Source organism: Lytechinus pictus, chromosome 12 (assembly GCF_037042905.1).
Source record: "Lytechinus pictus isolate F3 Inbred chromosome 12, Lp3.0, whole genome shotgun sequence".
In the NCBI taxonomy this organism is placed as follows: Eukaryota; Metazoa; Echinodermata; class Echinoidea; order Temnopleuroida; family Toxopneustidae; genus Lytechinus; species Lytechinus pictus.
The window spans coordinates 21456277-21470835 of NC_087256.1; the positions used below are offsets into that span (position 1 = coordinate 21456277).

Here is a 14559-nt window from a genome sequence, read left to right on the forward strand (position 1 = left end):
CTAGTGTTCATGACTTAGAGTAAACATCACTGTGCGAGCGAGCAAGCAAAAATTTTAATAGTTGGAAGACAGAATGATGACCAAAATTGTCTTTTAATTGCGTGTAATTATTAAGAAATGCTGCGAGTGATCGTAGTGAGCGAGCCTTGAAACAGTTTCAGTCGTTTGAAATTCTTCATTCGTTTAAAATGATATGCAGAAATTATATTACAGGGGATGATAGCGCTATATTATCAATAACGTAAACTTTCGAGGAGAAAAAAAGAATATAAGAACAGAAGAAATATAAAGAGCAAATGAGGGCTAAACTGTCCAGATATTGTTAAATGAAAACTCGTTTGCTCATTGGTTAAAGGTGAGATGAGAATGATTTAAAAATGGGGTCATGATTACCGAGATTAAGGCCTGGGAATTAGAAATGCTTTGTGATATGATTATAGGCCATCACAGGCTACAACACAAACCCCGTGGAAATGGTACGGTGATGCTAATTGAAATAAAGATATTGCAGAAAGGAAAGATTTAAAATAATCTTCAATATTGGGAGATGAAGTAACATTCAAAATTCAAGACAAATTCATATGACATATTTATTAGACTGTTATGGAATAAATGTGATTTAAAGTTTCCTACAGGCATAATAAACGGATGAAATTGTAAAGTGTGTTGGAAATATTGCTGCTCTTATATACACTGTTAAAAATAAAAGTATTAACAAAAAACAGTAATTATTACTGGCAGCTGCATGGGACTCACAAACAGTATGAACTGTTAAATTACGATGGGCTGTAAAAATGCAAAAAGCTGGATTACTGTAAAAAATAAAATAAATAAATAAAAACACCATTTTAATATTCATTTAACATGAAAATCCCCGTTATTTACAAATACGAACACTATTTATACGATGGACTGCATGCAATCAACGTAAAAACACGATAGTTCGTTGGTATTTTTACAAAAAATTACTATATTTCACTTTGTTTTACATTTAACTTGAAATTCTACGTTACAGATCACTGCATAAATACATTTGGTTTGTTAAATCATTGTGTCGTCTGTTTTTAAAAGGTAAGCATCCTGTAAATTTACGATTTTTCTTTGTAAAATTACTAATATTTTAACAGTGTATAATTGCCTCTGTGTTTCATTAACGCCATTGATTTAGTCAATGCCATCAGTAACTCATCGTACACTACTAGGGTATGGCTATATTTTTTGTACAAAATTTATTATCCCCCACTTCCACAAAGATTGTAAATGAGCCCCCACACAATCACGCCAGTTTATTCGATGATTGTTTTATTGGTTTATGATTAAATTTATAACCACATTTAAAATTAATTGGTAACTAATATAAGTATTATAACCATGCTGCCATGCTCTTATGATGCAGGCGATATATAATCTTTGGAATACGTACGCTAATCGTAGGGAATTGTCATGGCCAAACTCTTTTAAGATTAAAAGGAGCGTGGGAGCGGAGCGACCGCGCGAGAAACTTGGGATTTTAGAATGCAAATTTGGGAAAATTTAAGCACTTTGACTTCGTTATTTTGATTTTTTTTAATGATGTATTTTTTCCATTAAAAAATACCACAAATATAGTGTGGGGGGGGGGCATTTGATATTGCGTTACCCCCTTTCCAAAAATGGGGGAGGAGGACGCGTCCCCCTGTCCCCCCTGCATTGGATTTCCGCCCATGCTCAGGGGACATTTGAATTGAAAGTGGAGACAATGGCAGAGTGGGGATTCGAACTCACAACCTTGCGATTAAGAGTCCAATGCTCTAACCACACGATCCGTGCCGTCTCAGTATATGCTCTCTGTTTTTTTTTTTTTTTTTTTTTTTTTTTTGGGGGGGGGTTCAGCCTCTGCATGCTAATTTGTCAATACTCCACACCAATAAGTTAAGCTAATATAACTGCAACTAAAAGTATCTAAATCTAATCTTTTACTATCAATAAATTTGTCTAATTATATATATATTCTAAATAATGTCACGACAGTGCCTTATGACCTGTGTACCTGCCATTTCCTCTTTTCATTTTCAGTTTTAATTGCACCACTTTTTCTCCCTCTCTCTCTCTTTCATTTGCCTCCCTTTTTCCACTTTTATGATTTCCGTCTACTTAAAATTCTATCGTTATTATCGTTATCATTACAATTATTATCTTAATTACTTTCCATTTTTGTTGTCGCTTATTCGCTCTATTTTGGTATTTTGTAGATTACGTATTTTAAGTTCGTTTTCCGTCCGTCTCATGTATATAGGTTATGTTAATTAGTATTGGAACTAAGTTTAGGGACTTGCCTTTTTTTACAAGCTCTGCTTTTCTTAGCAGGTCAGTTCAGTTAATTTATCTTCAATATTAAATATTGAAGATAAATTAACTGACTTGCCAAGAAAAACAGAGCTTGTAAAAAAAGCTTGTGAAAATTTTGTTATGAAATGTCATTGAACTGTATGTATTATTTTGAGTATGTGTTAATTTGAACATGTATTTACACTGTTGCTTCGATTATATCATTTTTGAACGGAAATAAATAAATCTAAATCTAAAAATTCATTTAAAAAATCTGCATGCCGCCACCACTTTCAGTTGCCCTCCACTTTCCCCTTACATTAAAATCATTGGATATTCTCGGGAACCAGAGAAAATGGGACATCATTTCAAGCACCGTTTGAATCCATGAAGATGATCACTAAACAAATAATGTGAGCACGAAGAGCATTCTAAATTTTGTTGATATACCGACCTGAAAACAGAACATTCCAAGCACCATGGAAAGGATAAGTATATTACTAAAATTAAAATACGTGCGCAAAACGCGAAATGAGTTTTGTTTATTATATAGGCAAACTGACCTGCATGAAACTGGACAATTTAAGCACCTTTATTTATTTATTTATTTATTCACTCATTCATTCATCCATTTATTTATTTATTTATTTATTCATTTATTACATTTTATAATCGTCAACAGGAAACATGCCTATATAAACAAACAATCTATACTTGCGCAGAGTAGGAGCTGAAACCTTTTGGGATATTGACATAGAAGGGAACATTTTAATCACTTTGATCTTAAGTATGAATACTATATTGTCCAATTATGTAAGCGCGAAGCGCGAGCTGACATTTAAGTTGATGTGGGCATAATGACCTGAATAAGTAATCATGAATGCGATAAGCATACTAAAGAAATTCGCAGTCCTAGAAAAGAGATTTTAGGACTATTTTACAAATTCATGAAAACATATTTTAGTAAGTTTTAAAAAAATGCAAGCAAGAAACGCGAATTACAGATATAGGCCTGAAAAGGGAACATTTTAATACCTTTTTGTAATCAGGATCAGGGACATGATGTGTTTCCTACAAAACAAAGTAATGAAAACGCGAAGCCCTAACTGAATGATTATTTTCTTCATTAACTTGAAAACGAGACAATCTATATAGCTATTTGAATAGTATTATATGTGTTTAATAAACGGGCAATGCAAGGACGAAGCGTGAACAAAATTTTTGTGTTGATATATACTGACCTGAATTGATTTGTGAACTCCCCCATTCTCCCCCTCCTATGTCTTTTTTTTTCACTTTTCTTCCTCTCATTTTCTGTATCCCTTTGTTCTTTTCTTCTCCCCTTTCTCCTTTCTTTTGCCCCCCCCCCCTTTCCTTGATTTTTTTAGAGGGGGGGGGGGGGGGATAGGGGACTGAGACCGCTTTGGCCCTCAGGGGCCTGTTGCATGACGAGATGAGCGATACGTAGGAACGTCCTAGGACCATTCTTCCGAGATAGGAAGATTGGCGACAAATCAGCGCTTTCCGTTTCACGAAGGCAATCTTGTCTTCCAAGTCCGCGACATCGTTTGATATCGATAGTATCGGAAAAATATTTAGTCTTCATCGTCACCTGAACCTTTTATTTCTGAATGACGACTTTACATAAAATCCGATATTTCAATAGTAGGAGATCAAAGAATGTTTTGTTTATTCCTGATAGTAGAATTGATGTATGGAGCTTACTTTATGAGGTTAAAAGAGAAAAAACTTTAAAGATTCACAAACATAACTAAATAAAATCGAAATTTTCATTATTTCCCTTATTTAGAACACGGTGTCTTTTTAGAGACACCTTTTATTGATATTTCAACGAAAGAGACCCTTGTCCGACATAAAAATTGATTTTAACTAAGTAATTTCGACATTTATTAGTTCAATATTCTGCATTTTTATAGAATACTTGTATATAATGGGATATAATGATAATTTTGCAAATTATGCGTTAATATGTTATTTGTTGAGGTAAATATAGGGTTTGAATGGAGTAAACAAAATCAACAGTGTCTGATTGTATGAGACTAAAAAGGAAAATATGAGAGGCTGCGTGTGAAATATCTAATTTATTTATTTTATTTATCAGATATAACGCAAGAAATACAAATGTGAGTGTTTAGAGTATAAACATACCTCAGTTGCATGATGAGTAACAGAAGAAAATGAAAATATGAAAATGGCTGCAAACATGTCCAAGTGGATAAAGTAGTACTTTGCAATAATAATTAAAACATAGAAAAAGGTGTGAATCAATCCGCAATGGAAAAAATACTTTTACAGAAATAATGCTAAATATGACAACGATCATAAACGCTGGTCATATTTAAAGATGATCACTTAATTTATGGAAGTTTATATAAGAATATAAGGTTTAAGAAATAACATAAAAAATATATATGTTCAACATTTCAAAGTTAAGGAGTATAGAGATTATATGCTATGACATAAGGGCCGAAAGGGGCCTACCCTAAGATTTAAAGTGCGCCTCTTCGATGGACTTTCCATAATCTTTTCTTTAATGAACTTATCTTCATTTGTAATGATTGTGATGTATTCGTAAGCTATAGGCTTAATCTGTATCTTAAATTCAATATTAGCTGCAGGTTTTTTGTTTTGTTTCACTGTTTCAAATCCAACAATTAATTTTCATTGATTAAGGACGTTCCACAGTTATGTTTATGCGCATTATGATCTGCGCATAATTTACACTGTGCGCGCTGACGTCACAATGAATGAACAGGAGATTAATTAGCTGCGGGTATGAGCTGATTTTTCTCATCTTCTGCACTTTAACTGCAGATCCGATGCGTCATTTCATGAAGCTAAAAAATTGAATTATTCCATGGACCATTCAAAAAAAATTCTACAATTTCAAAATACTTTACTCTGCATTGCTGCCAAGAATCACGAATATTACCCCAAGTTTGAATACATGGTAGATTGGTTTTGATTTTTTCTTCACATAGATACAAAGCATTCGGCGCATTTTTGGTGTTTTAAAAAGCACATTTGCATTAATAAAAATGCTGATAGTTTAAAAACAAGCACATGAACCCCTATTTTTTAATGTTTGTACCTCTTAGGTATACCTTCCTCTACAACTCTGCAAATTTTTGTGAAAATGACATGGATTTTGAATAAAGTGCAGCATTTATTGTACGTTTGTAGTTTGTTACTGAAATTTTACATTTTTTAGATTGGGATTTTGTTATCGTTTACGCCTTTTTAAAGAACTGACAGTGCTGTTAAACTTAAAATTGCAAACAAATAGCACTATAAATAGATTCTCCATTCTAACGATATAATTACTAACTCTCTTGCGAAATCTGATGACTTTTTCATGTATTTTGACTGAGTAATAGAGGTTTAAACTCATTGTAGTAATCTTGGGAGGTCTAAAAATGCCAAATTCTTTTGAATGCGCAATTCTTAAGAACATCAATTTGGGTGAACTTTGAAGCTCTATAGCAAAAAATCTAGCACATGGACCTATGTTAATTTTTGCATATTTCGAATATTAAGGTTCTAAAGAATCTATGTGCAAAGTTTGGTGAAAATGACATGGATTTCACTTTAACTGTGGAACGTCCTTAAAATAAATCTCAGCAAAAAAAATAATTATAATGAAAATAAAATTAAAATAAATAAATGATTTAGCATGTTTAACATCTTAGTTTTGTTTGTCTTGTTTTTTTTTTGCTGAATGTTTTTTAACACGTTTTTTACCTTACTTAATTTCTTTTAAAGAAATTTGTTGTTTATCTTTAATGAGAAAGCATGAGGGGTCGGCTAAATAGATATAGTGCCGCCCATTTTAAGTATTTCATGTTTATTTTTTTAATAGAAAAGGGGTGGGGATAAGACGGAGGGAGAATAGAAGAAAACATATTTAAAAAAATATTTGGCCCTATACATTACCCCCGGGAATAATACATGTACCCCGGAGAAGTTAAAATGACATCCGTTTTTGGTCGTCCTGCCGTGCAAAAAGACGACCTGAAATTGATGACAACTAGCCCCCATATAAAAATAACTTGGCGCCATCCCAGATCAAATGCATCAGAGTGCAACCAAAAAAATGTTTAGAGGTGATATGTCAGTGTGGCTTGCCGTAAATGCATTTTCTCTCAATACCGACGGTGGCGGGCGGTGTGCAAAGAAGATCATGCCTACGTAGGACATGTCTGGAGGTGTCTTTCCAAGGACCATTCTTCGTATCGCCCAAATTGGCTTTGTGAAACAGTTGAGCGATATCTCGTTCTTACGTAGAATGGTTCTACGAAAGACCCTTTCATGCAACAGGCCCCTGGATCCGCCTAAAGATGTTATACCATTTAAAATCTAGTTATTTATTGTGTATATATAAGCAGCCAAGTTATGTTCCTTATATCGACAAGCTTGTGAAGAAAAAAAATTGTATATTTTTTCCTATCACAATATCTCTTTCGGCCAATGATTTTCTTCCTCTCCTTTTTTTTCTTCTTTCTTTCTTTCTTTCTGCCTCTTAATTTCTTCACGTACGTCTTTATTTTGTCCCCGCCTTAATCTTTCATTTTCTCTTTCCCTTTTGGCCTTTTCCCTCTTTATTTCTACCTTCTATCATTCTCTCTCTCTCTTTCTCTCGGGGGGGGGGGTCGGACTCGCACCTGAGTGGTGACAGTTTTGATGGGGGACGACTTAAATATTTTTCAATTCAATCATAGCTTGGATATTATGGAGTTTGCTCAGATCCTCCCTTGTCATACCCTTCTTTCCTGAGGGGAAATCGCCCCATGGGCCCCACAACCACTCCCCTTCTAGAGACACCCCAGAGCCTTTTCTCCTTATTCCTCACATTTCCCATTTTCCTTCACCTTCTCCTCCTTCACATTCTCCCTTCTTCTATTCCTTCTCTCTCTCCTCTCTTATTTTCCTCGCCCATGCCATGGCTGCACTCGTACCTCGGGCTAACTTAGCTATCTTCCTTTTCTTTGTAAATTTTTCTTTTCAAAGATACTGTACCGTACTCTGCTAACTAGCAACAACAACGCCACGCTAAACTTTGTTGTTATGGACCAATTTTTATTCTTTTTTATGTCAGTATCCCGCTTAACGAATGTCATACACCTAAATTTCATTCCTTCGTCATTATCTTAGCAGTGTCATGGATGGAAAAGAGAAGCAAGATGGTGTGTTGGAGAGTTATTCACCTGGTAAGAATCGCTTCGCAAGACTGGACTGGGGCTCCGCTCCCTAACTAACGCAGCGCTGCGGCTGCGGCGGCCCATCGGCATGGCCAGGGCCAGGTCAGCTGCAGGCGCAGGTAGCGCAGCACTGGCACTGCAACTTGCTCTGCTACAGTGCTAGTGCTGCGCTGCCAAACTCAAACTTTCAAAGTCCAAAGACAAAACGCCAAATGCATGCGGCTGTATGGTCAATTCAAGAAGGCGTTCCTTTGCCACAGCCAATCACCACAACACACACCAAGTCCAAGGCAAATTACATTGTTATTTTAATAAATAATAGATTTACATAACAATAACATATTGCTCACATTCACAACATGTTGATTTCAACTCCAAAATCCCTGGCCCTGGCTTTTAAAATTTTGCCTTTAAAATTGCGGATTCTGTGCCATATTTCCAGACCAAAGCCAAAGGCAGAGCATGTGGCAGCTATTTAAGAAGTGAGGTTGCTGAAAAATGTGCTAAAATAAAAATTAAGAAATCTATGGTTTTATTCTGAGTTTATTCAAGTACGACTATACTCTGTAAAGAGGACTGTACTCAACGGAAGGAGAAGAAGAAGAGTTTGTAAATGTTCTGGCAAATTTAGGATCATATTTTCTAAATAACCAATCAAAAAAGAAAAAAACTGATAAACTCTAACCACATTGAATTTACACAGAAATCAAGTTGACGACAGGCCTATTTGACATGGGGTCCGAGGTGTGGCGCAATTCAGCAGTGCTTGCATGCATTGACTTTTGAATGCGCCATGTCCAACGGAGGGCGGAGGATGTAGAATTGCGGCCGCAAAACATGGCGATACATTTAAAGATATGAAATATTCAGATAGAAGGTGAAAATGAACCTTGCAAAATTGCAATTAAAAATAGACAAATGTATAAAACAAACATTGATGCAAACTTTCATTTTGTAAAAAGATATTTTAGAACAACAAAAAATATTGCAGAAAAGCTTAACATGTCAAATTGTGGGCTGGTTACTCTACGGTTACTTTGTTTCTGCTGCAACATTGATTGTAAACTAATTGGCATTGCTCCGGGGCATTGCTATTGCCATGATCGTGATGGCAATTTGGCAGTCTGGATTATTACTTTGAAACTGAATATCACAATTGATGGTAGCATTTTGCCAGCTTGCAGAGTCAAGACCAGATAAGAGGGTCTAACGTTAAAATAGAGTTCTACATACTGCTTAGCCTGAGAATTAAAATATTTTTGCTTTAATTTTGGCTCGTCTAGAAATTCTGCATTGAAAAAGTGCAGATGCAGAAGGCCTACTTATTGAATGATCCTGAATCATGGACTCTGTTACAACTATTATGTAAAGATAAGTTAAACACTTAGAAGACATTAGTTTGAACTTGCGTTTGCATGGCTTCTCAAAATCAAACTTAAAATTTGCACCCATTTAATTCCCTTGCTACTCTGGTTCAGAATCAGGATCTTCTGTACAGAATTTATTACGAGCCAAAAGCAAAAAGGGTTTTGTTTCAAAGCAAAGCGGAAAGCCTATTTAAGCAAACTTAATATTAATACTAATAGCACGCTCACTGTTGAGTTTTGTCTGTGTTTTACTTTTTTTAAGTCAAGAATTTGACTCGTATCGTTGTAAATTTCAGTACCATGTTCAGATTGATAAATTTGAATTGAAGCTTTTTACCATCCATTCTTCTATTATTTTCTAGCCACCAGCTTTGAAGTGCGACTGAATGAAGTACAACAGAGAAGCACAAAGTGCCCATCTTCAGAGAGGGCAATGTCTATCTTTGAGGTATTCGACGAGGTCTTGCCCCAGCTGGGTATCTTCCAGAAGGTCCTGAAGATGGTTCGAGATGAGATGTTTGGTAAAGGAAATGCTTTAAAATTCTGTTGACATTCAAATCAGTTCCATACATTACTGCGATGTAAGATTTTATTTTCAAAGACCCAATTGTATTCATTGCAGTGATATTTGGTTTTTGTAATATTAACAAAACAGTTTTGGTTGAAAAGCTGTCCTGTAACATTATTAAAAACAAACATAGTTGAGTTGGACAAAGGTTCTCTGTGGACAGGAAAAGGAGGAATGTATTATGAAATATCACACTTTATTGAATTTCATTTTCAGTTTTGTTTCTTTAAGTTTAATCAAATTTTATTCGCAACATTCCTCAAGGACCAGTAAAGATTAATCTTAATCTGATTCCAACTCAGCTGTTTTGGCAAATAGTATGCCAAATATTTGCTTGTCTCTGTTCTGAAGATGAAATTTACAAGTAATCATTATCTAATTGATTAATACATTTGCCGTGTCATATGTGAATGGCCCATATGGAATATACAGAAAATCCTATTCATGTAGATGTTTCCTTTATCATATGTACAGAGGCTGTATACAGTCACCAGTACACTGGTTCACAGTCTCAGCATACAGACTACAACCCTGCTACCAACATAGTAACGGCTAGAGGAGTAGAAAACAAGGTCTACATAGAGAGGATACCATATTTTTCTCTTGTGCAGAGAGTCTATGATTCTAGGTAATTAATTTTTTTTTCTGCAGTGACGGGGGGGGGGGGGGGGGGGGGGGGAGGGTGTTTTGACCTTTGCCCCCCCCTTTGTTGTAATTAATGTTAACCAGTTATGTTTGTTGCCGAGGGGGGGGGGGAATCATCTGCCTGTCATCAGACTGGTTATCAGTGATGGTAATATCAGGTTCAATGTTGAAACTGATGTTGAGGTAAATAGTGTATCACAATTCACACAATATTTTGTTATGGGATTTGATATTGAATTTTATAACATTTTATCACATTGATGATAGCATGAACAATATTGAACTGTCGTGAAAGACATTTTCCTTCATCTATTTTGACATCTCCTCTCTTGTTTTAAGTAAATGTGGACTACTTTCTCTTTCTACTTTTTCTATCCTTGTTTGTATTATTTGTCTAATGCGCCATTTTTTCTCATCTCTTCTGTGTGTACTCCTCTATGTCCTGTAAGAGACCAGACAAGGAGAAATAGGGAATGTGCACTCTTGCTTATTGGCCCCCGATGCTCTATTTGTTTCTTCTGAAAAAGTTTATTGCTTGATTTTGAAAATTGTTTATATTTGCCATTCTCTGCATGTGAGGGGTTTGATGGTATTGCATATTGTTCAATAGTATTATTATTGTTAGTAGTGGTATGATTGGTGTATATACTCACTTGGTCTGCAAACAGTTGGGCTACCATTCATATAGTTTAATACACATGTGTTAGACCCATTTGGTCTACTATCACTATCAGTGTTGTATAATTGCTGTTTGGTCTATGCTACACTTGGTCTAATAGCATCAACAACAGTTCTTTTAGGGGGGGGGGTTATTATTGCTCACAAAAGATTACAAACAGTCCTTTTCAGGACCCATCATGCGGTTATATACTGTTAACCCTTCTATGAAGAAGGATTAGACCATGTGGGATGAGACCAAATGGAAAGTAGACCAAGTGGGTGTAGACCAATTGGTAATTTACAGTATGATTAATCAGTGGTTCCATGACATTTGCTCCGGCGACAATTGCTCCAATGGAGAATCTGCATGTTAAGCCAAACATAAGATCTAACCTCCAAATTAAATAAACCCTAATCCTTATCTTTAAGTTTACATTATCCTGAACCAAATCCTAACTGTATCCCTATGTCCTATGAGATATTAGGTAGTTTTCGCATTTACTATGAGGAAACTCTATACAACGCATCGATTCCTTTGAAAATGCAGTTAAAATCACAATGGAGAGGTGAGAGACTTTTGTTGAAAGTTGGTGAACTGGGACAACCGATCATCTGAAGATTTGCACCGGACGAACTAGTACTGTCCTTGTCCACCAACTTTTGACAAAAGCCTCTCGGCTCTCCAGTGTGATTTGACTCGCATTTTCAAAGGAAAAAGTGCGTATAGAGAGTTTTTCTATAGTAAATATGAAAAGTCCGGATTAAGACCGGAGCAAATGCTGTGTCACCTGATTGGTTTGGTCTCCTTTTTCTCACGTAGGCATGAAGAAGCTGAAGAGCTGAAGGAAGAGATCAAGGTCCTTCAGAAGCGGCTCTCGGACAAGACCATGCAGTTCAACCAGGCTGTGATAACCATCGGTGTCTTGAGGGAAGAGATCTCGGAACTTCAAGCCACTGTCGAAGAGAAAGAAGAGATGATCATCAGTAGAGACGAGACAATTGCAAGGTGGGTCAATCCTGCCATGACCGTAATGTAAAATTCTTAGCTTTGCCTCAAGAATTATTAATTGAGAGCCCTAATAAATGATTCTTGTGACGTGGCATCACAATTTTTGATAGCAAAACACAGTATCTGAACATCACATTTAATTGTTGCTTTGTTTGACCATGTTTGAATGAGGGTAGAGAGAATCCATAGAATGGGTGATAAAAATGATTATAAATGATTATGTGGAAGTGTCGTGGTGTAGCGGTTCTGGCTCTCGCCTTGTAATCAGAGGGTCGTGTGTTCGAAGCCTAGCGTCCTTTGGCTAGGCGTCAATCCGCAATTTGCCACTCTCCACCCAGGTGTTTAATGGGTACCTGGTAGGATGCGAAAGCCTACGTAGTATGCCGAGCAATTGAGTCTTGGAACTCTTGTCGGATTGCTCCCCAGGGAGTGGAGAAGGTGCATACATTGTATGCGGGCATGCCAGGATGCGATGATATATCTGTAAAGCGCTTAGAGACGTCTTCCGATGTATTTAGCGCTATATAAAAGCGGATTATTATTGTTGTTATAATCGCAAACTAACTCATTCTCACTGCGGACGGGTTATTCTTTCTAAACACCGTCGTACTTAACCCATGAACTCTTGGAACCGGGTCCCAGCAGAAAGCATACATAAATACAGATTCCAGTATTAAAAGGATTAATCTCTTGTGATTGGTGTCCTTATACAGCAAGGATGATGAAATCATAACTCTGAAGGAGGATGCTTTCAAGGAGAAGACACAACTTGAGCTGGAGAAGCACCAGTTAGAGGAAGAGGTGGCCAAACTGAAGAGTGAGGTGGAATACCTGAGTCATTACAAGAATGGCTATGATGCTTTAGAAGAAGGTGAGAGGGAAAGGGAGAGATGTGGTCACATGTTCCGTGTTTACACTTAGCTTGTGGTCAGTCATAGTTCTTAGGTTAAAATCACAAATAAGAATGAAAATCTTATTGTCGAAGTGCAACAAATTTTTTTGGGGACAGTGTTCAATTGCATGAGATCATACATTAACTCCAAAGGGGGAAGCTTTTAAGGATAAGACACAGCTTTAGGTGGAGACGCATCTGTTAGAGGAGGAGGTGGATAAACTAAAGAGTGAGGTGGAATGCCCGAGTCATTACAAGAATGGCTTTGATGCTTTAGAAGAAGGTGAGAGGGAAAGGGAGAGATGTAGTCACATGTTCCTTGTTTATAGACTTAGTTCTTAGTCGCAGTTCTTAGGCTAAAATCACAAATAAGAGTGACAAATCTTACCATAAACATAAAATAACATTATTTTGGGAGGGTAGATAATCGCTTGAGATCATAACTTTTGTGAAATTGGAATGAAAGATGCTACTTAGGTATGGTTTAGATTTTTGATCCTTTAGACGTGATATTAAGACAAATGATCTTGGGCTAATAACCTAGTCATGTCAGTGAATTTCAATGAACTACATGAAAAGATTTTTTGCGTAATTGGTTTATTTCATTTTCATAGCTTTCATATTCAGACCAGGCGAAGACAAGTTCTCCCATGCTCCAAAGAAATCCAGAAAGTCGGCCATCGCAACAAGAAAGGTAAGAACCTTTTGCGGACACCAAACCTGAGATGAAAATCCAATTTGCTCCCCATTGGAAGTCCCATTGAATACCAATTGGTATATGTGTCAGATTGGTCCCAAAGGTGGAGTCCCAATAATTCAATCTGATATCTTAATACATAATAAGTGCTCAATTATTTTCAGCTGTTGTTTTGTTTCTCTTTGATACTTGTACCTCATACTGGTAGTTATTTGTTAGTAAAAATTTGAAACATCACAAATTATTACTTATCTTTGTATCTGTGTATCTTACAGTGTATTTTATCTGAACATGTTATCCTGTATAAAGATGTTTTAATAAATAAATAAATAAAATCTTTGTCATTGAGCCATACCATTTAACAAAAATGATTTGGAGAGAAATGGTCTAGATATCAACTATCAAAAGACAAAGGCCCAATACATAAAAGTTGCTTTGAAAACCATTGGTTAAACCCATAGTTTATGCCAGTTTCTTGTTTAAATTACGCTTAATTTACCATATATAACCAAAAAAAATGTCCAATGCTGATGCCCGCACAGTGCGCCAAATTGACGCTCGTTGCCGTGGTTAAAGGACAAGTCCACCCCAACGAAAAGTTGATTTGAATAAAAAGAGAAAAATACAACAAGCATAACCTTGAAAATTTCATCAAAATCGGATGTAAAATAAGAAAATTATGACATTTTAAAGTTTCGCTTAATTTCACAAAACAGTTATATGCACATCCTGGCTGGTATGCAAATGAGGAGACTATGACGTCACCCACTCACTATTTCTTTTGTATTTTATTATATGAAATATTGTAATTTTCTCCTCATCGTCAAGTGATACAACGATTAATTCCTTCCGGAACATGAGGAATTAGCATTGCGTAATACTATATGGTTCAGTCAAGTTGGTCCTTATTGTGAAATCTATAAAAAATGCAATATTGTATAATTCAAAAAAAAAATTAAAAAAAAATAGTGAGTGATGGACATCATCGACTGACTCACCTAGTTGTGCATGTCACTGTTTTGTGAAAAATAAGCGAAACTTGAAAATGTCATAACTTTCTTATTTTAAATCCGATTTTGATGAAATTTTCCGCACTATGCTAGTTTGATTTTTCTCTATTCATTCAAGTCAGCATTTCCCTGGGGTGGACTTGACCTTTAAGCACGCTATTTCATTATTCACGAGTCCACTGTTT

General features: G+C 36.0%; 1 protein-coding gene across 3 annotated transcripts in view; it reads left to right on the plus strand.

The window, feature by feature from the left end:
* Positions 1–7337: 7337 nt before the first annotated feature.
* Positions 7338–14559, plus strand: part of LOC129273690 (uncharacterized) — a 28494-nt gene continuing 21272 nt past the window's right edge. For all 3 annotated transcript variants that reach the window (XR_010295200.1, XR_010295201.1, XM_054910754.2), the window contains exons 1-6: positions 7338–7535; positions 9256–9414; positions 9936–10089; positions 11587–11772; positions 12489–12646; positions 13282–13361. Coding sequence is in view for 1 of the 3 variants with exons in the window: in XM_054910754.2 (XP_054766729.2) it covers positions 7487–7535; positions 9256–9414; positions 9936–10089; positions 11587–11772; positions 12489–12646; positions 13282–13361 (786 nt within the window). In the remaining 2 variants the exon portion in view is untranslated. The remainder of the gene's footprint in view (positions 7536–9255; positions 9415–9935; positions 10090–11586; positions 11773–12488; positions 12647–13281; positions 13362–14559) is intronic.